General features: G+C 39.4%; 1 protein-coding gene across 3 annotated transcripts; it reads right to left on the reverse strand.

Annotated features, from left to right (window-relative positions):
* Positions 1–2900: 2900 nt before the first annotated feature.
* On the reverse strand, positions 2901–22387 carry LOC144612679 (uncharacterized). Of its 3 annotated transcripts, none has more exons than XM_060651987.3 (5): positions 22316–22364; positions 15350–15435; positions 12941–13067; positions 11543–11641; positions 2901–5722 (listed from the first exon to the last, which is right to left on the reverse strand). In XM_060651987.3, exons 1-5 carry the CDS (start codon positions 22341–22343, stop codon positions 4029–4031), a joined length of 2034 nt encoding a protein of 677 aa, XP_060507970.2. In that variant the 5' UTR covers positions 22344–22364; the 3' UTR covers positions 2901–4028. The 3 variants fall into 3 exon arrangements, with proteins under 3 accessions (XP_060507970.2, XP_060507971.2, XP_060507972.2); XM_060651988.3 differs by lacking the exon at positions 22316–22364 and adding an exon at positions 22234–22311; XM_060651989.3 differs by lacking the exon at positions 15350–15435 and having other exon boundaries at positions 22316–22387.
* Between the last annotated feature and the right edge of the window lie 1475 nt (positions 22388–23862).

Below are 23862 nucleotides of genomic sequence, written 5' to 3' on the forward strand. Positions count from 1 at the left end.
TGTCCATCAACTGATGAATGGATAAAGAAATTGTGGTTTATATACACAATGGAATACTACGTGGCAATGAGAAAAAATGAAATATGGCCTTTTGTAGCAACATGGATGGAACTGGAGAGTGTGATGCTAAGTGAAATAAGCCATACAGAGAAAGACAGATACCATATGGTTTCACTCTTATGTGGATCCTGAGAAACATAACAGAAACCCATGGGGGAGGGGAAGGAAAAAAAAAAAAAAAAGAGGTTAGAGTGGGAGAGAGCCAAAGCATAAGAGACTGTTAAAAACTGAGAACAAACTGAGGGTTGATGGGGGGTGGGAGGGAGGGCAGGGTGGGTGATGGGTATTGAGGAGGGCACCTTTTGGGATGAGCACTGGGTGTTGTATGGAAACCAATTTGACAGTAAATTTCATATATTAAAAAAAAAAAAAAAAAAGAAAGAAATTGTGGTTTATATACACAATGGAGTACTACGTGGCAATGAGAAAGGATGAAATATGGCCCTTTGTAGCAACGTGGATGGAACTGGAGAGTGTCATGCTAAGTGAAATAAGCCATACAGAGAAAGACAGACACCATATGCTTTCACTCTTACGTGGATCCTGAGAAACTTAACAGAAACCCATGGAGGAGGGAAGGAAAAAAAAAAAAAAAAGAGGTTAGAGTGGGAGAGAGCCAAAGCATAAGAGACTCTTAAAAACTGAGAACAAACTGAGGGTTAATGGGGGGTGGGAGGGAGGGGAGGTTGGGTGATGGGTATTGAAGAGGACATCTTTTGGGATGAGCACTGGGTGTTGTATGGAAACCAATTTGACAATAAATTTCATAAAAATAAAATAAAATAAAGTATCTTAAAAGATTAAAAATAATAAAATATACTGTTTGGCTTTAAAATATTCCAGCAAAAATATTTGGAAGATTAACAAGAAAAGTAAAATAGAAGTGATTATTAAAAATATGTGATGCTTGGTGCCTGGATGGCTCAGTCGGTTAAGCGTGTGACTCTTGATTTCAGCTCAGGTCATGATCTCACAGTGTGAGATTGAGCCCTGTGTTGGGCTCTATTGCTAAGTGCGGAGCCTACTTGGGATTCTCTGTCTCTCTCTCTCTCTCTCTCTCTCTCTCTCTCTGTCTCTCCCTCTGCCCCTCCCTGCTCGCTCACTCTCTCTCTCTCTCTCAAAATAAATAAATAAACATTTAAAAATGCGATGTTGTATCTTATCTATACGTGAATTAAAAAATAAAAATAAAAACGTGATGGGTACATGTCTGTTCATTTTACTATTCTATTTTTGTTACGTTTGGTATGTTCTACAATAAAAAAGTTAAAATAAAACAAGTTACAGATAAGTGGGTAGCTATCTCATTAAAACATACTTTTGTTAGACTCAAATGTGGACCATATTTGAGAACAGAAGGAAACATCACAAGATAAAAACCAAAGTTTTAACAGTAGATGGATGAGCAATAGTGAATGTGATTCTTTTTAATTTACACTGTAACTTTGGTATGGGGTAAACTTTGTTACATAACTTTGTAAGAGGAATGTAGTGACCTTTGAAAAGAATTGTATGCATGTAGGGAAAATAAAGCTTAATTTGAACAGGTATGATGGTATCAGTATACCTTAAAGTAGCAACTAAGGCAGTATAGTAACCACAACCTGTTTGTCTTTATGAATTCTTTGATTAGTGTACATTCCTATCCCCTCACCATTACCTCAATAGGGAAACTCTTAGTTTCAAAATGATTTATGAAATAAAGTACTGAGATAATATTCATTCAAGTTTCATATTAAACCATCTTTTTTTAAAAAGTTTTTTATTTATTTTGAGAGAGGCAGAGATAGCGCAAGTCAGGGAGGGACAGGGAGAAAGGGAGACAAAGAATCCCAAGCAGGCTCCCCGTGTGGGACGTGGGGCTCAAACTCCTGAAACTGGGAGATCACCTGAGCCAATACCAAGAGTCTGATGCTTAACTGCCTGGGCCACCCAGGCTCAACAGTCTTATAAGAACAGCATCAAGAATAAAAATCTAATTAAATCAATCTAGATGATGAGAGAATAGGGAAAGGGTTGTGAAAACTTGAGCTAGAGGGACTCTTCTTGTATAGTGTACTGATTAATTTTAGAACACAAAAGTACTGCACCACCCACTAAATTTAACTAACTTCCATAATGCCTTAAATTTTCTCTTATAATTATTCTTTTTGGTCAGCAATGGATTTCTCAAAGTGTGTTCATAACCCAAAGATAGTAAATATTATGGAGGGGAAAGAATTCATGGTCAGGACTGGGAAACAGTGTGCTGAATAATAGTAATATTTTCTTTATTGCAGGTCTTCTTACAACCTTTTAATTCGGCTTGCTCAAAGTGTAATTCATTGGCAATAAGGGAATTTGGTTATGTACCACAATATGCAATGAGACAGAGTCCTCTCCTCCAATGGTATTTAGGAGATTATTATCTCTTGAACATATTTTGGAGAGTCTGGTTCAGAGTATTTTCTAATATGCAAATATGTTATATGCCAAATATATGTCAATGAATTATGATCAATGTAGCAAATAATATTTTAGGGGCACCTGGCTGGCTCAGTCGGTTGAGCGTCCGGCTTCAGCTCAGGTCATGATCTCACAGTTCGTGAGTTTGAGCCCTGCATTGGGCTCTGTGCTGACAGCTCAGAATGTGGAGCCTGCTTTGGATTCTGTGTCTCCCTCTCTCTCTGCTCCTCCCCAGCTTGCACTCTGTCTCCCTCTCTCAAAAATAAATAATAAACATTAAAAAAAAATTTTTTTAAAGATGAATTTAAATTACATTTGGGAAAACTGATCAGGACACTTGAAAGGGCCAGAAGCATCATTTTCCCCACTTAAAATAATGGAAGTAGGCTCTGAAATGTGGGCATCTGAAAATTTACTCTTCAACATATTATCAGATACAGATAATGAGAAAAGCTGTAGTTAGTAAATTTTGTTTTGATTTCTCATTTAAGACAGTAATAATTTATATAGTTGTATTTTAATGGAGCCACTTGGCTATAATTTTCTTGATAAAAAATTATCTTTCCCTTAAAGAAGTAATTAGAAAATGTAGTAAAATGACTTCTGCTTTTGGAATTTGCTGTAGAAAAATGACCTCCCCTTGATTTTACAAAAAATCTCTACAACTCTAAAGGAATTTCTTCCATAGTTTTTTTGCAGTATGAATTATCTGGTGCAGCAAAATTTATGGGCTCTAAAATGGAGGCCTTTCTGCCTTTATGATGTCCCAAAGCTTCTGTCACAGAATAAATTATCTGGTGTTCAAAAAAGGATAGATGGTAAAACCAGACCAAACCCAAACAAGAAACAGAAAGGGATAGATGGTAATAGAATGCTTATATCTTACTGTATTCAAAAATATTCCTACCCTTTGACTTCTCTAATAGCATATAATAATGATAATACCAGTGATAATAATAGATACTGAGTATCAGATGCTGTCCAAAGGGAGTTACATGTGTTTAATCATCTATAATTCAATGTAATATCATTACATTATTTTACACAAAGAAGCTGAGGCAAAGAGAGGTTAAGTAACTTTTCCAATTTCACAGGAAATGGTGAAATAGAGATAGTACTCAATAAAAGATATATTTCAGATTACATTCCAAGGCTATAGAGATTGTTAACTGTTTAATAGGGGGTGCCTGGGTGGCTTAGTTGGTTACGTGTCTGACTCTTGATCTCAGCTAAGGTCTTGATCTCAGGGTCGTGAGTTCAAGCCCTAAGTTGGACTCTGTGCTGGGCATGAAGCCTACTTTAAAAATAAAAAATAAAAACATGAAAATTAAAATAAATGTTTACTGTGTTTCAGAAGTTATTTCTGCATTCATTAATATAGGCTTTCTAAAAATGAGTTCATTATGAGCACAAGTAAAAGGATATCCTACATTCATTACGAACATAATATGGGTTCTCTAATATTCCAGAGGTGTTGAATACAGTTGAAGCCTTTCTTATATTAAATCATATTCAAAGCTTTTTCAATTATGAAGCCTCATATGTTGAGTAAGTTGTGAATGACGTCTAAAGTCTTTACCACATTGGACACATGCATAAGGTTTCTCACCAGTATGGATCCTTTGATGTAGAGTAAGTTCTGAGCCACGACTAAAGGCCTTCCCACATTCCTTACATTCATAGGGTTTCTCACCAGAATGAGTTCTTAGATGTTCAGTAAGATGTGAACCACGAATAAAGGCCTTCCCACACTGCTTACATTCATAGGGTTTTTCACCTCTATGAATTCTCTGGTGCTCACTAAGTTGTGAGCCATAAATAAAAGCCTTGTCACATTCCTTACATTTGTAGGGTTTCTCACCTGTATGAATTCTCTGGTGATATGTAAGTTGTGTGGCACGAAAAAAGGTCTTCCCACATTCCTTACATTCATAATGTTTCTCACCATGAATTTTCTCATGTTGAGTAAGATATGCACCACGAATAAAAGCCTTTCCACACTCCTTACATTCAAAGGGTTTCTCACCTGTATGAATTCTCTGATGTTCACTAAGCTGTTTGCCACAAATGAAGGCCTTCTCACATTCTTTACATTTGTAGGGTTTTTCACCTGTATGAATTCTCTGATGTTGAGTAAGATTAGAATTAGAAATAAAGGCTTTTCCACATTCTTTACATTTATAGGGTCTCTCACCTGTATGAACTCTCAAATGGTAAGTAAGTTGTGAGCCACGAAAAAAGGCCTTCCCACATTCTTTACATTCATAGGGTTTCTCACCTGTATGGATTCGCTGATGTTCATTAAGTTGGGAGGCACATAAAAAGGCCTTCCCACATTCTTTACATCTGTAAGGCTTTTCACCAGTATGAACTCTTTGATGATAAGTAAGGTGTGAACCAAGAATAAAGGCCTTTCCACATTCCTTACACTCATAGGGTTTCTCACCACTATGAATTCTCTGATGGTAAGTAAGTTGAGAGCCAAGAATAAAGGACTTCCCACATTCCTTGCATTCATAGGGTTTTTCACCACTGTGAATTCTCTGATGGAGAGTATATTGTGAACAATAACTAAAGGCTTTTCCACATTTCTTACATTCATATGGTTTCTCTCCTGTATGAACTCTCTGATGTTCAGTGAGCTGTGAACCACGAATAAAAGCTTTCCCACATGCCTTACACTGATAAGGTTTTTCATTAGTATGAATTTTCTGATGTTGAATCAGATCAGAACTACGACCAAAGGCCTTCCCACATTCCATACACTCATAAGGCTTTTCACCATTCTGAATCCTCTGATGTTGAATATATGTTGGCTTTTTGCTGAAGGTCTTCCTACGTTTCTTAACTTCAGAGTGTTTTTCTTTATTATGGCTTTTCTCATGTGGAGTAAGGCATGACAGGTAGCTGAAAGCTTGTTCATATTCCTTACATTTGTACAATTTTTCCCTGGTAGGATTTAGCGGATGAAGAGTAGGTGACACAGAATGGCTTTGGGTGGCCTTTTCTCCATAGGTAATTTTCATGTGCATGTAAAGTCCTTCCTGACTTCCCTGTTGATCCTCAAATTTGCCTTTGCCCTCCATATTATCTCTAAGACCATTGTAATCAAAATTATGGCTGACAGGTTTCCTCCTATTTTCCCATTGCAGTGATTCCATTTCATAAGCTCCCTTTTCTGGAGATGACTTTTTGGTCTCACAACTGGATTCCAAGTCTGTAAGATAACAAGAGAGCAAATTCCTTCTTTTTTTTTTTTTTTTTTTTTTTTAACAAGGGGAAATGAAACTTCTAAAATAAAAATGATAGGTAAAATAAAAATTCTGATAAGAACAAATGGCTTAAACAGTGCTGAAATATTTTGTGTAATTAAAACAAAAGGCACAAGGAGAATGCATAGAATGAGGGGAGTTTATAGGGAGCAAAGTAAGTAGGAAAACAGTTTAAGTGTGTGGTTCTCAAACTTTGGAGTAGATTAGAATCCAACCAAAGAAGCTTATAAAATAACAAAAACACTCCCCTATAAACATTCAATCAAATGTCTAGTTAGATATCCAATCTACCAACAAGACCTACTACCTGTCCTATTAAAAGTTTATCAAGGGACGCCTGGGTGGCTCAGTTGGTTAAGTGTCTGATGTTGGCTCAGGTCATGATCTCACCTGGCTTTGAGCCCCACATTGGGCTCAGGGCTGACAGCTCAGGGCCTGGATCCTGCTTCAGATTCTGTGTCTCCCCCTCTCTGTGCCCCTCCCCTGCTCACACTCTGTCTCTCTCTCTCTCTCAAAAATAAATAAACATCAAAAAAAATTTTTTTAAGTTTATCAAGTACGACCCCATCCACTACTATCACTCTAGGCCAAGCCACTTGCAATTGTCCCTGCAATCTGTTCTTCACACAGCAGCCAGAGGAATTCATTTACAATGTAATTCATATTACCTTATTCCCCTATAAAAATCTTCTGAGTTTACCATCTTAGAATAATATCCTAAGTTCTTACTTATTATGGCTCACAAGACCTTACTATGGTCCACAGACTCTACATGAGTTTGCCCTTGGCCACTTTTCTGATGTCATCTCTTGCCACTCCTAATTATTCATTTTGTTCTCACCACAATGGCTTCCTTGCTGTTCAAAAATACCAAGTGTATACCTCCGTGTTTACCTTTTGGAATGCTCTTTTCCCAGATACCTGCATGGTTTGCTCTCTCATTTCAGTTTTCCATTCAAATGACACATTATCAAAACACCCAATATAGAAATGCACCTATATTGCATTTATCACTAATGGATATACTAGTTTTAAAGTTTGTGCCTTGTCTGTCTGCCCATGCTTAATCAAAGCAATAACTTTGTTTCATTCTCTGCTTTATTTCTAGTACCTAGAGCCATTACTGGACATTCAGTATTTATCAGCAACTTTAAAAATACAAATTTTCTTTCATTTTTCATTTCCCCAGATGCTTCTGATATTAAAAAAAAAAAATTGAGAATACTGCTTAAAACCTTTCAATGGTTTACCCCTTTGTACTTCAAATAAAATCCAAATTCCTGTTCAAAGCCTAAAAGCCCCTGCATGATCCATTTCTTGATTACTTTTTTCACCTCATTTTGAACCACCACTATCTTCAGGAACAATGCTCTAGCCTTACTGGTTTTATTGAAGTTCCTGGAACATATCAAATCCTTTCCCATTTCACACTCTCACATGCTGTTCTATCTGCCAGGAATGCTCTCTGCATGGCCAGTTCCTTTTTGTCTGAAATGTCCTAACTAAAATGGCAGCTGCTCAGAAAGACTATCCCTGAAAACTCGAATTGGGTTCATGATTTATCTTATTCTCTCATTTATCTGATTGTCTATACTTGTCATATAACTTTAATATGTAGAAGAACACTATCTAATGTGACTGGAACAGCAGCCACCATCTCTGACAACAATGCACATAAGCTGTAGAGTGTAATAGAGGATGGTGTTGAGAAAGGAAATAAACATAAATCAATAAACTGAAGATTGAACAGTCTTTAGAAATGAGTCAGAAATCCAAGGAAAACCTGCTTTTGTTGAAAAGCAGAAAGAAATTGTAAACAACAACAAAAACAAAAAACCCCACACAGCTCAGTTTAATATCAACTCATGTCAGCAAAATGTACTGGGATGAGAGTACCTGGCTTTTTACTTTGTCAGAGAAGCACAATATCATTTATAAAACACTAGGTAAGAACCCAACTGGAATATGGTGATCAAGGGAACAGTGTAAGGAACCAAATGAATCCAGTTTAGGTCCCAAACTGCTCTCCATGTCACATATAGTAACATGATTAAATAGTTCTTTTTTGATGTTTATTTATTTTTGAGAGAGAGAGACAGAGCACGAGCAGGGGAGGGGCAGAGAGAGAGGGAGACACAGAATCTGTAACAGGCTCCAGGCTCTGAACTGTCAGCACAGAACCTGACGCGGGGCTTGAACTCACGAATTGAAAGATCATGACCTGAGCCAAAGTTGGACGCTTAACCGACTGAGCCACCCGGGTGCCTCTAAACAGTTCTTTTTATTGTCGTTAAATTAATGGAAGAAAAAAATGAGAAAATACAAAAGGGGTGATGGCTGAAAATGACAAAATGGCGTCTGAAAAGCAGAAGTCATTTCGGGAGGCCTCTTTCATACTTGCCCCCCTCAACAACTCTGGCTGAATTGATTCTCTAAATCTCTCTTGAATCTGTTTCCTTATCCCCAATGCCATTACCAACATTCAGAAAGCCCAGAGAGCACCACACATTTGAAGCAGAGCAATAATCCCCTCAGTCGTGTCCTGAGATCCTTTCTTCTAATCTCCATCTGGCAGTCAAGAGTGATATATTAAATATTTAAATCACATTATGTCACTGTCCTACTTAAGATTCTTCATTAGCTTGCAAATGCTTTGGGGACAAAATTCAATGAGAGATAAGAAACACATGTTATTTTATGGTCAAATATACACCCACAACATAAAACAAACAAGTCATGAAATAATCTTTACCTCTGCTACATGTGATGCATTCTGATATTTTTAAAAATTTTCTGCTCTATGTTATTGTATTTAAGAATCAAAACAAAACTGGGGCGCCTCCGTGGCTCAGTCAGTTGCACATCCAACTTTGGTTCAGGTCATGATCTCGATGTTCGTGAGTTTGAGCCCTGCTTTGGGCTCTGTGCTGACAGCTCAGAGCCTGGAGCCTGTTTCAGATTGTGTCTCCCTCTCTCTCTGCCCTTTCCAACTCACACTCTGTCTCTCTCTCTCTCTCTCAAAAATAAATATTCTTTAAAAAAAGAAAAAGAAACAAAACAAAACCAAAACAAAAAAAACAAAAACAAAAACAAATGCTGTTCACAACCTATCGGGTCATTTTTATAATCCCTAAGGTTCTGCCTGGCCTAGACCCTGGCAGACTCTCCAAACTCACACCTGGCACCCTTCCCTCACTAGGTTCCAACTATAAGGGCCTTCTTTGAATACCTCCTATTACACCAAGCTGCATCGCTCTATGGCCTTCAGGACACCGTTTCCTCTGCCAAGAATGTTTTTCTCTCTACCCTCGGCCTCCCTACTGCTTTACATCCTTTCAGGGCTCATCCTTTCACATACCTTTGCTTTTCCTCAAAAGTCCTTCCCAATCTCAGACTCCAGCAATGCCGCACCTGCAATTCTCTCTTATAGTAAGACAGCCACAGCTCATGGGCTCATGATAGTGAAACTGAGCCCCACAATGGGCTCTGCACTGAGCATGGAACCTGCTTGGGATTCTTTCTCTCTCCCCCTCTCTCTGCTTCTCCTACCTCCCCCCCCACCTCTCCATACTCTCTTGCTCTCTAAACAAACAAACAAACAAACAAACTAAACTAAACATAAACATAAACAAAAAGACAGCTACTCTACCCACTGCAGCCTACAAGGGAGGCCCCCCATAGCTTTGGATGCTGGTAAGACTGCCACATCCTGCTCTTAATGCTGGATTCTCCTAGGAGGTCTTGACTTCCATAAACTCTCAATGTGACAGTCCCACTACCTTTAGTTTATGACAGGAATAAGTACTCACCCTCCCCAAAGAAACTACTCCAAGACCTATCCTGTAATGCTTGGCATCTCTGGGTATCCCAATACTCCTGAAAAGCCCTGGCTTTCTGTATCCTTGTTCATCACTAGGCCTCTCATCCGATTCCAGGTCTAGACATCTTTTATTGTGACTCAGTGTTCTATTACTCTGACCACTAGGGCTCCAGGAACTCACTATATACTTTCTGCAAATACTCCACAACCTCAGCCTCCTTCCCTCTGTGTATTCTCTTCACCTCTTGCTCTGATTGCAACCTTGAGCACCCTGCTTCCCAGAAGCACTGTTTTCCTCCACCTCACTCCACCTACCATCCCCTGAAGTAGACATAACAGACCTTGTTATTTCTAATTAGGACAGTACCTCCCAAAACTCAATTTCAAGTAACCATCCTTACTGACCACTACCACCCATATTTCCAGATCACTTACTCTTGTACCATCTCTCCAATATTTATCTCCACCTTAAAGACTCTCCTTCAAAATCAAAACAAAACAACTCCTTTGATTCTATGGTTCACCCTGTAGCTCCTATCCATTTACTGTACTCCTTCCTGGTAAAACTTCTCAAAAGAGATGTCTGTATTTCCTGTCAATACTTTTTCCCCCTTTGTCTCCCACCCTTATAACTAACATTTTTCCCATATTTGCTTCCAGGATTTTTTTTTCTTGCACTTTTATACAGTTGAAATAATTCTACATATATAAACTTAAACCATATTTCTTTGTCCTAATTATTAGGGCACTATTATAAAAAACTTCTAATACATTTTAAAACTCTATTTGTACTTTTGAGAATTCCTCAAATGGGTCCTCAACACTGCCTGGTGAGTTAAGTCATTACCCCACAACAGTTTTTATTGTTGGCTTATTTCTTCCCTAGTCTCTCATCTCGCCCCATCATCCAGAGATTTACCTTATATTTATCCCTCAGTCCTGACTACCATCTTGCAGGCTTTCAAATGCTTATCTAACTTCTCTGTCAAGAATATCTAATGGCCATCTCCAATGCACAACTCTTGACTTCCTTCTGCAGGCTTCCAAACTCTGATGCTTCTTTCTATTTCCAATCCTTCAGCAAATCCTATTAATTGTACCATCAGATATAACCCATTCTCATTTTCTTCACATATTAGACCCCATTCCAAGACACTATCATCTCTAAAGTGGACTCCTGAACTAGTGTCCTCTAACTGGCCTTCTTGCTTTCATTCTTAACCTCATTCTACATAAGCACCCAGAGTGATGTGTAAACAAAGATCCCTTACTCATCTGCACAAAACCCTTCAACAGCTCCTTATACTTAGAATAAAATCACATTCCTTGCAATGGCCTACATGGTCTTATGTGATCTGTTCTCTGCCTATTTCTCTGACCTCATCACTAATTTCCACTTTCACTCTCCTTGTTCTAGCCACGCTGACTTTGTTCTAGCCACGCAGCCAGAAGGCTGATCCTCAAATAAGTGAAGTTCAGCATCTCCTCAGGGCCTCTACACTTCTGTCCCGTGTGACTGAACACACACTTCCCTTTTTTTGCATGGCTAATTTCATTCAGGACTCAGTTCAAAATTACTTCCTCTGGGAGATCATCCCTGATTATCCTAATCTAAGAACACAGCAAGCTCTCCATAAACATTTGCTGGCTAGAGACACCAACTCAATTAAAAATAAATAAAAGGATTATCTTTGGAAGAAATGAAAAGTAACTTCCTCATTAAAACAAAAGGGGAATATGAGAGAAGAAGAATGGTAAATGGGAGTTGGAAAGGAAGTTCCTTTGGCAACTCATATTGATATCACCTTCCTGCTGAGACCTTAGGCTTCTTTCCACAGGCCTTTGAAGAGAGCTTCATGCAAACATCTCCAAGTGTTGCCACCTCACAGACCAGCTGTATTATTATGAGCAATAGCTGCTCCTATGTGACTTGCTCTTTATTCACCTGAGCTCCATCTTCTTGTCATGGCTCTTGTCACCATCCAGGGGTCCTTCCCTTGCTCCAATAAAGAAAACACATCTGGTTTAGGGATCGCACATCCAGCTTAAAAGAAAAGAAATGGGATATGGTCATGGTATAAGAGTCCCAGATTCAAATCCAGTCCACTGGTCATCAAAGACACTGAAGGAAGTGACAGAGGAATATGTGAAGGTCTGAAGGATGAGAAATAAGAAGGTACACAGTGGAGGGGCTCCTGGGTGGCTCAATCGGTTGAGCGTCCGACTTCAGCTCAGGTCATGGTCTCGCAGTTTGTGAGTTTGAGCCCCGTGTGGGACTCTCTGCGGACAGCTCAGACCCTGGTACCTGCTTTGGATTCTGTGTCTCTCGCTCTCTCTCTGCCCCTCCCCCACTCATACTCTCTCTTTCTCTCTCTCAAAAATAAATAAACATTAAAAACAATTATATAATGAGCACTGGGTGTTGTATGGAAACCAATTTGACAATAAATTTCATATATTGAAAAATATATATATAAAACAAAAGAAGGTACACAGTGGAGCTGTCTACTTCTGTTAGCTAGAATGAAAGGGGAAGTTATTCCAATAAGAGGGCTTAAAGCTATCAGCAGAAGGGAGGAGGGGAAAAGACAAAAGCAGAATCAATAATTGTTTTGCAGAATTGTTTTCCAGAATCAATATTTCCAGCCAAGGAGACACCTAAATAGGTGTTTCACCTGACAGTTCCTTGCTAAGTATGTCTAGCCCATTAGCTCCTTATGTGAGCCAGTCTGTGCCAGAATAGAGCTGAGGACCTGCACAGAAGCCCCCCTGAGCTGACCTGAAGTTACCTTAGCTCATTATAATAATAAGATGTCCTCTAGGGTGCCTGGGTGGCTCAGTCAGTTAAGCATCTGTCTTGATTTCAGCTAAGGTCATGATCTTGCAGTCGTGAGATCAAGTTCCATGTCAGGCTCCATGCTGATCATGCAGCCTGCTTGGGAGTCTGTCTCTCCCTCTCTCACTGTCCCTCTCTCCTCCTCAAAATAAATAAATAAACATTAAAAAAAAAATAAGATCTCTTATCATGGATAGAGTTTTCCACCATTTTTTGAACATACGATGTACATACTGGCATGTTGACATGCTGGACATGCTAATTGAACCAAAAGTGTTTACTTACACAAACTCCCTGCCCCCACCCTGATACACTGCATAAAAATTTCCTGTAATAATCCCACAGGGAGACAGTGCATTCAGACCAATCTCCCTGTCTCTGTAGCAAGTAATACAAAGTTCTTTGCTTTCAACATTTCCTTGGGTTGTGTGCAATTTAGTGCACCTTGAGTTCAGTTACATATCTACCTCCAAAACACTCAAACCTTTCTGTACAAGATGATCTTACCTAGTGAGATCAGGTTGCTGTAGTTCTCCAACATCACATCCCTGTACAAATCCCTCTGAGTGGAGTTAAGGCATTCCCACTCCTCCTGAGAGAAGTCGATGGCCACATCCCTGAAAGTCACCAACCACTGAAACAACAAATCCATTTATTGTTGGTGAAAATATGGCAATGACTTCGAGGTAAAATGAGGAAAGAAAGAAGAGGGTGTGAAGGAAGGGGATGACAATAAATAGGCCATGGCTGAACACATTGTAACATTAAAGAAATTAGGTGCCTGAACAAAGACAAAACTTCCAATGTATAGTAAGACAATTCTATTATCCAGAAAAGTCTAGGAATACAAAAGGCCAGATGAATGCAGTTCTCCAATTAAATGAAATATTACATGTAATCACACAGTATATTAAGCTTTTCAGATTCTCAAAAAATAATAAATTCTCAACAAATATGAGTTCTTTCCTTTTCTTCTCCCCTTAAAGAAAAATATAAACAAATTTAATGAAATCTTTCCAAACAATTTTTAACAAATCTCTAGGCTAAAACATAGAATTTGGATATAACTTAAGAATTTTTTGAAGATTAAGGCACCTGGGTGGTTCAGTCAGTTAAGCATCTGACTCTTGATTTTGGCTCAGGTTATGCTCTCACAGTTCGTGAGATTTAATCCTGAATCGGGCTCTGTGCAGAGCCTGCTTGGAATTCCCTCTCTCCCTCTGTCTCTGTCCCTCCCTGGCTTGTGCATACACACACACTCTCTCTCTCAAAATAAATAAATATTTTTTTAAAAAAGAATGTTTTGAAGATTTGAATTCTTCAAGTCACAATATTATGTTTCCATTTTATGTATGAAATGATCTGCTTATTTGGGAGTATTTCATTTAATTCTCCAACGTCTTTGAGCTCTAAGAATCTACAGTTCTCAAGAGAGTAGGCATTTGGCAGGTTTTATTTCTACTTTCTGTGTTCCTAGGCTACAGCTAGTTTATGGATGCCAATCTAGGTGCCTGGGTATCACTGACACATTCTGGCCAACTCCAAGGTAAACCTGACTGCTGGTCATCCTCTCATTGGTTCCTGGGTAATAGGACTGTGGTACATAGAATAACACCCTCCCCAAGATGTCCACATCTGAATCTCTGGAACCTGTGAGTATGTAACCTTATAATGCAAATGGAACTTTGTAGATGTGATTAAGGATCTTTAAAAGGGAAGATTATCCTGGATTATCTGCTTGGGACCAATGTAATCTTAAGAGTATTTTAAATGGTAGAGGGAGGGGCGCCTGGGTGGCTCAGTAGGTTGAGCTTCCGACTTCGGCTCAGGGCATGATCTCACGGTCTGTGAGTTCGAGCCCCATGTCGGGCTCTGTGCTGACAGCTCAGAGCCTGGAGCCTACTTCTGATTCTGTGTCTCCCTCTTTCTCTGCCCCTCCCCCACTCATGCTCTGTCTCAGAAATAAATAAACATTAAATGGTAGAGGGAAGCCCAGAAGGAGATGTGATAATGAAAGCAGAGGTCAGAATGATGACTGCTGGCTGTAAAAATGGAAGGGAGCCACAAGCCAAGGAACGTGGGCAGCCTCTAGCAGCTGGAAAAATGCAAGGAAATAGATTCGCCTCCAGAAGAACACAGACCTACCAACACCTTAAATTTAGCCTGTAAAACTAATTTCAGACACTCACCTCCAGAAATATAAGATAATAAACTTATGTTGTTTTAAGTCACTTAGTTTATAGTAATTTGTCATGGCATCAACAGGAAACTGCAAGAGGCAAGATCTCTTCCTTCTCGGGACTCAGTTCCTCACCCAATCTTAAAAGCCTTGCAGAAAATCTTATCATACACTGAGACTTAGAACACCCAGCAGAAATGCTGTCACTTCCAAGTGGGAAACCCAGGTCTATAGAGAAGATCAGTTTGCCATATGTCCCATGTAACTACCTCACCAAACCATTATACTAATACTGCTCTTAAGGGGAGTATTAGTATTAGGAATACTGCTTTTAATACTGCTTCCTTAGGACTCCTGGCAGGAAGACTTTGCATGTAAAATATGTAGAATGATCTGAAAAAAATACTTAAACACTCTCTGGTGAGAGGAAAAGCATTTAGAGAAGAATGGAGCTCTTTGCTAGGATTAGCCACTGGAATGGGAGAAATTTGGGAGTGGTTCCTTCAGGCAGCTAAGCAAGGCAGAAAATTTGGGGATAAATAAATCTGGTGCTCACATCACACAACACATCACTTCAGGAAGGAAAAATGAGGGGCCCCTGGCTGGCTCAGTCGGTAGAGCATGCAATTCAATCTCGGGGTTGTGAGTTTGAGCCTCACATTTGGTGCAGAGATTACAAAAAAATTTTTAAAAAAAATCTTAAAAAAAAAAAAAGGAAAAATGAAACAGTAACTCACATGGGGCATGTTTTCTAGAACTATCAGGACTGATTGGTTTTCTGGGTTCTTTTCCTGGAGATGTGCAAAGTTCAGAGAACGCAGGGCTGGAGAGAGAAACAGAAGCCATGAGATAAACCTTGCCTCAGAGCCCACAAAATAAGCACCTTGACACTAACTTTATTTCACCTCTTTTTTTTTTTTAAATTTTTAATGTTTGTTTATTTTTAAGAGAGAGAGAGTGTGAGCCTGCCTGAAACAGGCTGCAGGCTCTGAACTGTCAGCACAGAGCCCGACGTGGGGCTCAAACCCACAAGCTGCAAGATAACGACCTGCACTGAAGTCAGATACTTAACCAACTAAGCCACTCAGCCACCCCTACTATACCTCTTTGAGGGAGTTTGGAAAAATCTTAGCTTTCCTGCAAATCCAATGGAATACAGCTACAGCAGAAAGAATTCAGGCCAAACTTCTCCTGAATCCCCCTGATGCTGAATAGGACCTCACAGGGTGCTAGTTTTCCAGGGCATCTCACATCTTTAGGATAGGGGCATACCTAGGGAGCCCTGAGATCAGCTTCCCCAGATACCTCCCCTCCCCCCCCTCCCCCCGCATATACACACAAAGTGAGATGCTTTGCTCCCACAGCTTAAGGGCTCAATCCTACAAGACTGCTCCTGATTCCAGAAGTCAGTCTGAAGTCCCTGGCCACCAGTACTTCTGATCACTCAGCTATAAATTGGGGGCTCCCACAGTCCCCTCCTAGGTTTGATACTTTGCTAGGATGGCTCACAGAACTTAGGAAGCCACAAAAAGGATGAAGTATCTAGGCCTAAGGTTGACAAGAAATGCATAAAACCTATAGGAAGAAAAACTTGAAATACTTCCTGAAAGACATAAAAATAGATTTGTGCAATGGCTAAAACAGTATTTCCCAACATTGTTTTTTTCTATCATTGCCCCTCTGAGGAGCCATTTCAGACATTTTTTCCTAGTTGTCCCCCTCCAGCATGAAATTTTAACAGGTCAGATACACTGTAATATATGTATTTATGTAAGTATATATAAGTTATATATAAGTTTATATAAATATATATAAGTTTATATAATATAGAGGAGCCTGGGTGGCTCAGTTGGTTAAGTGTCCAACTTCAGTTCAGGTCACAATCTCAGTTTGTGAGAGTTTGAGCTCAGTTTGAGCTCCACATTGGGTTCTGTGCTGACAGCTCCAAGCCTGGAGCTTGCTTCAGATTCTGTGTCTTCTGCTCTCTCTGCTCCTTACCTGCCTGTGCTCTGTCTCTCACTCTCTCTCCAAAAATAAAAAAACATTTAAAAAATCAAAAAAAAGTATATAATATAAACAATGTAATTAAAATTTTAATATATCATTCAAAACCATTCTTTTCCAACAAAAGGTAAAACAATTGAAAAATTAATTTCTTAAAAATTATTTTTAGTGAACTTAACTTCTACTAGGTAGAAGAAACTTTTAACTGGTCGCTTGATCTTCATTCACATATTGTCAACATTTTAACTTCTCAGCCCTTGACATAATTGGTGGGTTTCACAATGTTAAACTTTATCCAAGAACTATGATCCTGAAAAATAGCCATAGCCACAATGAGAGATACCCCCTCATCCTTTATAGACTAGGAAACAGGTGAATTAAATGAACCTCCCTTCCCTCTATGACTTAGATAAGACTGGAGGATGACCCTTCCCCCCTTTTTTAACCTATGAGAAGGCCAGGCAGAACCTCCAAATGGCCATTCTTTGTCTCATAAATGACTAGCTGAGCTGTTTGACCCCACTCACTAATCTGGACAAAAATGCCCAATAACTTTACTTGACCAAACTTTAGTCAGGCTTCTTTCCTTCTGTCAGGCCTTTGAACTTTGGCCTACCCTGTATTCTGAGCCAGCAAAGGATGCAAACAACCCTCTTAACAATGATACAAGCTTCAGAGAACAAAATCTACACTTCTGACTCCCCACTTGTCCCAGTTCTTTCTGGCTTTATCTTGCTTATAAAAAAAAATTCTTTTCTGCCTGACCTTTTAGATGCCTGCAGATCTTATGGTTGGAGTGTTCTCCCAATTACAAGTCTTCCTTCCCTCACTGCAGTGATCCTTTAAATAAAGTCATTCCCAGGGGTGACTTCAGCTCAGGTCATGATCTCACAGCTCGTGGGTTCAAGCCCCACGTCCGGCTCTGTGCTAACAAGCTCAGAGTCTGGAGCCTGCTTCTGATTCTGTGTCTTTCTCTCTGACCCTCCTCCACTTACACGGTCTCTCTCTCTCTCAAAAAATGAATAAATGTCAAAAAAATTTTTTTAAATAAATAAATAAAGTCATTCGTTAGCTAAGTCCAAATTTGTCTTTTATGAGACATGGTGAATAACTTTTGTAGAATAAAACATTACTTTTATTTAATCCTCAAATCCCAAGTCAAATAAAAAAGCATGATCAAATACAAACAACATCCACAAGGCAGCCAATGGGCATACACAAGGAATTATTTCAGATTAAATAAGACTAAAGAGATGTGATAACTAAATGAAATATTTAATCCTAGATGTGATTCTGGAATGGATCCCAGATCAAGGGGAAAAAGGCTATAAAGGGCAGTCCTGGGACAACTAGTGAAATTTTTCTATGAATTCTGAATTAAATAATTATTATATCTATGCTACATTTCCTGATTTTAATAAATGAATGATAGTGGTACTCCCTGTACTTAGAAAAATACACTGATGTATTTTTATGGATAAAGGAACATGATATCTGAAAATTACTACCGACTGGTTCAGAAAAAAAGAACATATGTAGAAGGAAAGAGCAAATGAAAAGCTAATGTTAACAATTTAATAAAACTATAAGGACATATGAGAATTCATTCTACTATTTTGGGGGTGTAATATTATATCAAAACAAAAATTTTTTGAATAAATGTTATGAGAACATTTATACTTGATTAAGATACTAAATAGACATAACCAAATGTAACACATGAACCTTAAATACAGGAAATATGATAACCAAAATAAATTTACAAACATTCCCTATTTTGATAGTTGTAATGTTGCTATTGTTGTTTTGACACCATTATAAGTACATTTTCAGGTAAAACAGACTAATTATATTAACGTTGTTAGCAACCAAGAATGTCAGTATAAAAGGAGAGACAAAGTTATAAAATCAAATAGAAAAAAACCTTGTTATCATTGGTCTAAATGGAAATATGATTATGAATTCATGATTATGGTTTATACATTAAAAACAAGTTATTAGCTTTGTCCTCTGAAAAGCCTTAGAAGAAATGACAGCCCTATGACAATGAATATTCCTAATATCCAAACTGTAGTCTCTATATGCCATGATCCATAAGAGGAACCAGAACTCCTTAGAGAGATGGCTCATTTTGGATCTGGCACAGAAAATGTACAAGGTGAACTTGGGACAGCTTGTGCCAGAAAGTAAATAAGCTATCAATTCTTATATGATCATGTCAAAAGACATAGGAACTGACCAGAAGGGACTCCCACTGGCTAAAGAGAGAGCAGTTCAGGGTACCTGGGGGGCTCAGTCGGTTAAGTGTCTGACTCTTGATTTCGGCTCAGGTCATAATCTCACAGTTGGTGAGGTTGAACCCTGTGTCTGACTGCATGCTGACAGCACAGAACCGGCTTGGGATTCTCTCTCTCTCTCTCTCTCTCTCTCTCTCTCTCTCTCTTAAAATAAATAAATAAATTTTAAAAAGTAATAAATACATAGAGGGCAGTTTGAGATAAAAAGGAATAATGAGGGGTACCTGGGTGACTCAGTTGGTTAAGTGACTGACTCTTGATTTCAGCTCAGGTCCTCATCTCACAGTCATGAGATCAAGCCCTGCATTGAGCCCTGAGCCCTGATATTCTCTCTCTGCCCCACCAGCTCATGTGCACAAGTGTCCTCTCTCTCTCTCTCTCTCAAAAAAAAAAAAAAAAAAAAATTACAGTGGCTGGAAACCTATCAAATGTATTTCCAAAACCCATGAATACTCAAAATAAACTGACTCACTTACTTTTGGGACTCTTTAGGAGGTTGTAGGATGCCAACTAATTTCTCTGAAAACTAATATATAAAGGGAAAGAATCAAATAGATTATTGTCTTTCTATATGAACTGAATTTGAGGATAACCAAATAGTTTTGAAGCAAATTTCTTATTTATAGAACTCCAACTAAGAAATGCAGAAGGAAGTGAGAGAATTTTTAAAAATCACTATATGTAGGGGCACCTGGGTGGCTCAGTCAGTTAAGCATCCGACTTTGGCCCAGGTCTTGATCTTGCCGTTCATGAGTTTGAGCCCCGTGTGGGGCTCTGTGCTGACAGCTCAGAGCCTAGAGCCTGCTTCGGAATCAATCTCTCTCTCTCTCTCTCTCTGTCTCTCTCTCTCTCTCCTTCCCTCTGCCCCTCCCCTGCTCATACTCTCTCTAAAATAAATAAAACAATTAAATTTTTAAAAATCACTGTATGTAATCTTTAATGAAATAACAGATCTCACCATCAATCATAAATGGATGTTATAAACTTTAGGTGTTTCTTGACCTTTTTTCCCCTTGTTTCCCCTAAAAAGGCTGAAAGAGCCTTTTTAGACACCTTTTTTTTCCCCTAGCCACTATTCAACTATAAAATTTTAATGCCATGGTTATACTGTATATGTGTTTATGTACTGTGTGGCTCCAAGGGCCACAAACCATTGCAATATCTTAAGAGTTTGCCCTGCTAAGAACCAAGTTTTATCCCCCGGGGGGGAGGAGGGTGGGTGGGTGGACAATACCTTCCTCTATTAATAGGTGAAAAAAGGAGAGCCTTATAAAAAGGTTAAGTGGACAGCCCTTGAACACTGATCAATATGGCATCACCAGAAGTGGGACACCAGACTTTAAAAGCCTCAGGATGTGATGTAATAGGAAGTACAAGGCACCAAGTATGAATTATTTTTGTCTGAAAATGGGATTTATGCAAAATATGATCTGGATTTGATCAAGTTTCTAGAACTAACTACTCATTTACAGAAATACGGGGCATAGGGGCGCCTGGGTGGCGCAGTCGGTTAAGCGTCCGACTTCAGCCAGGTCACGATCTCGTGGTCTGTGAGTTCGAGCCCCGCGTCGGGCTCTGGGCTGATGGCTCGGAGCCTGGAGCCTGTTTCCGATTCTGTGTCTCCCTCTCTCTCTGCCCCTCCCCCGTTCATGCTCTGTCTCTCTCTGTCCCAAAAATAAATAAAAAACGTTGAAAAAAAAATTTAAAAAAAAAAAAAAAAAAAAAAAAAAGAAATACGGGGCATAGGAGAACAAATTATATGACACCCTAAGGAAGCAATTAGCCAAAAGCAGAATGTAGAATATTCTATAAACCTAGTTTTTTTAAAAAACAAATCAGTAATACCAATTAAAATAAAACAAAAGCAAAAAATAGAAGGGAAATTTACAGATTAAAGAAATTTAAGATGTTTGGCAACCTTATGCACTGTGTAGACCTTATCTGGATCATGATTTGAACAAACCAATTGTAAAAATCTATCTTTGAAAAAACTGGGGAAACAAATATGTATGTATTGCATATATGATATTATGGAATTACTGTTAGTTTTTCAAGTTGGGGTAACATCACTGTGGTTATCTAAAAATATGTTTTTTGGTTATATATGTATACATATGGATAAAATTATACAATTTTTGAAATGCTACAGAAAAAAAGGAGGAAGGATGTAAGGCTATTTGCAAACGTTTTAAATTATAGGTGGGTATTGAGCACATTGGGTTTATATTACTTTCTATCCTGCTTGAAATTTTCCATAATAAAGTTAAAATAAAAATCTTCAAATTTCCTCCGGAGGGCGTAGTTCTCTCTCATCAAAAATCTTAGAAATGGCTGATTTGCCATTGGGTGGAGAGAACAGGTGTAGTGTGGTTGGGAGTGGAGTTAGCCTAGTGAGCTCATCCCTGGAGCGCCATCATTTATGGGGATAGCTAATGCCTAAGGACAAGTCACTGAATGGCTGGTTCTTCCTTAAGATGTTGCAGAACGTACTGCAACATCTTGAAAAGTAAGAAACTTGAGGGGAGGAAGAAAATGGTAACTCATTTTAGGCAAGTCTTTTAGATGTGCAACATTCTTTTCCTTTCCTGTGTGGCTCTGTTAGAAAAAGTAGAAGGGACTAAACAATCATAGGCTACCAAGCCTTTCTCACAGCCAACAAAATATTTAGGATCATCTCCCACAACTTCAGGCCAGAGAAAGGGATTGCTTTTCCCCACAGGGCTCTCAAAGTAGAATGGGGCATCCTATTATGGTGGTCTTCTCCCTTCCTAGGGCGCTTCAGGTGTAAATCCTCATTATACAGCTTCAAAATAGTCACGTTCTCAGCACAGTAAAGTGAGGAAACTGCAGCACCTGGAACCGCGCGATTCTCAACGGACTCTGTCCGTGTCATACGGGGGTAAAGTACACAGGTGCGAAGTATCCCTGGCCGCCAAAAGCATTAGAAGACGGCAGGCGAGCCCATCGCGCCGCCACAGAAAGGGACACACACATCCAGCACGGTGGAACGTTAAGGGTAACATATTCCCTATCCCGTCCTAACGGAACCAAAGATAAGGCGCGGAGTTTGCCAGCCGGGAGGGGCGCTAAGTGCACGCCCACATCACAGGGGCTGAGGGAAAATGCTAATAGCACCACGCCTCTGCCGGTCTGAACCGAAGTGACGGTGCAGATATTGCCGGAGAAGAAGGTCACAGCTACTCCCCAGGCAAGGCCGACTTCCGTAAGGAATCAACCTGGAGCTCTATGACCTAAAGGAAACGTAGTCCAGAGCCGGGATCGTCCCGATTCCTCACAGCACCGAGCCCCAGCTGGCATACCGGTATTCCCAGCACCATGTGAGAACTTCTTTCTGGATGCTCCAAATTAAGCGTGCGGGTCCCAGTGAGACGGTCCACTCACCTGACCGCTGCAGACTGGATCCCTGCATCAAGACGTAACGGAATAAGTGTACGAAATGGCGCAGAGACGCGGTGGCCTTCGGGAAATGTAGTCAAAAATGTGACCACCCTCCCCCCACCCCCACCTCCCGCCGCTCGATCCAACAGAATGCAGAGGCACTGGCCACATTCTGCCGCCCGGAATCGGCCCGAGCCTTGAGTCTCCCTTGCTCGAACGGGGGATCTCAGGCTACTACTACGTGTGTGCCGACCTATCTCATTTGACTCAAGTGACTCCTCCAGAAAATCCCAAGAAGATTACCAGAGTTTGGGTCTTGTAGTGAAGCCTTCAGACAAATGTAGTCCAGGGCTGAAAAAGCTGCAGAAGGCCAGGAGGTAGGGTCCAGATTTCTCAGACAAGAGCTGTGGCTCAGACGCAGTAGCTGTGACCACCCGGGTTTCTGCTCAAGAGGCATCAGAGGTTTGACACACTTCACGGACATGTGTTTGTTATCCAAGTGTCTTCTGCAGGGGAAGAGAGGTCTGTGGGGAATGTGCTGTGTATCAGATTGTGTTTGAGACTGTAAGAGGCATGTTAGTGGATACGCGTGTGATCCATTTGGGATTGTGAGAGTGTCCCGGGAACGGTGTGACTATAAGGGTGATGCCTGGGATTAATTAGACAATCTAAGTATTTTATGACTTACAAAATGCTTTTTCTTTGCATGGTTATGAATTTAGAATAGATTCCTATATAATTACAGAAATGTTAAATGAATGATACATTGTGAGTTCATCTGTAGCAGTGAATATGGGAAAAGAAGTGAATGCAGCACTGTGTATCTCAAAACTTCAGTTTTCTCACCTTTAAAATGAACTTTTATGTAAGTTTTTGGAGTACAGCTGCCCAAAAGAACTTTCTGTAAAACTCAATTCTGTGTTTTGTATCTGCACTGTCCAGTATAGTAGCCACTAGCCACATATGACTATTCAAGCCCCTTAAGTGTGGTTAGTTTGACCAAGGAATGAATGTTTAATTTTGTTTAATTTTAATAAACTTAAATTTAAAGTTACCAGTGGCTACCTAAATTGGAGAAACAAGAATTTTATCTGGCAAATAATTTGAAAAATGAGTTTTATATTGAAATGAAGAGAGATGGGAAAAAGTGTAATTTCAGCCTTAGTCTTTTTTTTTTAGAGGAATAATTTACATAAAGTCTACAAATATTATATATACACCTCCATGATTTTTGCATACACAGGCAATCACCACACACAGATCAAGATAAAGAACATTGATTTCCAAAATGCCAGAATGTTCCCTTGTGCCCCATCCTGGTCAACTGTGACTCTACTTAGAAGGGACCATTATTTGGACTTCTAACACCACAGATTACTTTTGTGTATTCTTGAACTTCATTTGAATACAATCAATGTAATGATATGTGCCTGGCATGTTTTTGTCAACATTAAGACTCCAAGATGAGTCCTTTAGCCAGCAAATAAATATTTTTGGTTTTATGTGCCAGATGTTGTCTGTCACACCTACTCAACTCTGCTATTCTAGCA

This window comes from Panthera onca, chromosome E2 (genome assembly GCF_046562875.1).
Source record: "Panthera onca isolate mPanOnc1 chromosome E2, mPanOnc1 haplotype 2, whole genome shotgun sequence".
Taxonomy (NCBI): domain Eukaryota; kingdom Metazoa; phylum Chordata; class Mammalia; order Carnivora; family Felidae; genus Panthera; species Panthera onca.

Excerpts from the sequence above, each read along its gene's own strand:
- LOC144612679 (XM_060651987.3), bottom strand. The coding sequence starts at position 22,343 with ATGCAGGGATCCAGTCTGCAGCGGTCAG. Across the intron at positions 15,436-22,315 it reads ATCCAGTCTGCAGCGGTCAG|CCCTGCGTTCTCTGAACTTT; the intron begins GTGAGTGGACCG and ends TTCTCTCTCCAG. Across the intron at positions 5,723-11,542 it reads GACAAGAAGATGGAGCTCAG|ACTTGGAATCCAGTTGTGAG; the intron begins GTGAATAAAGAG and ends GTTATCTTACAG.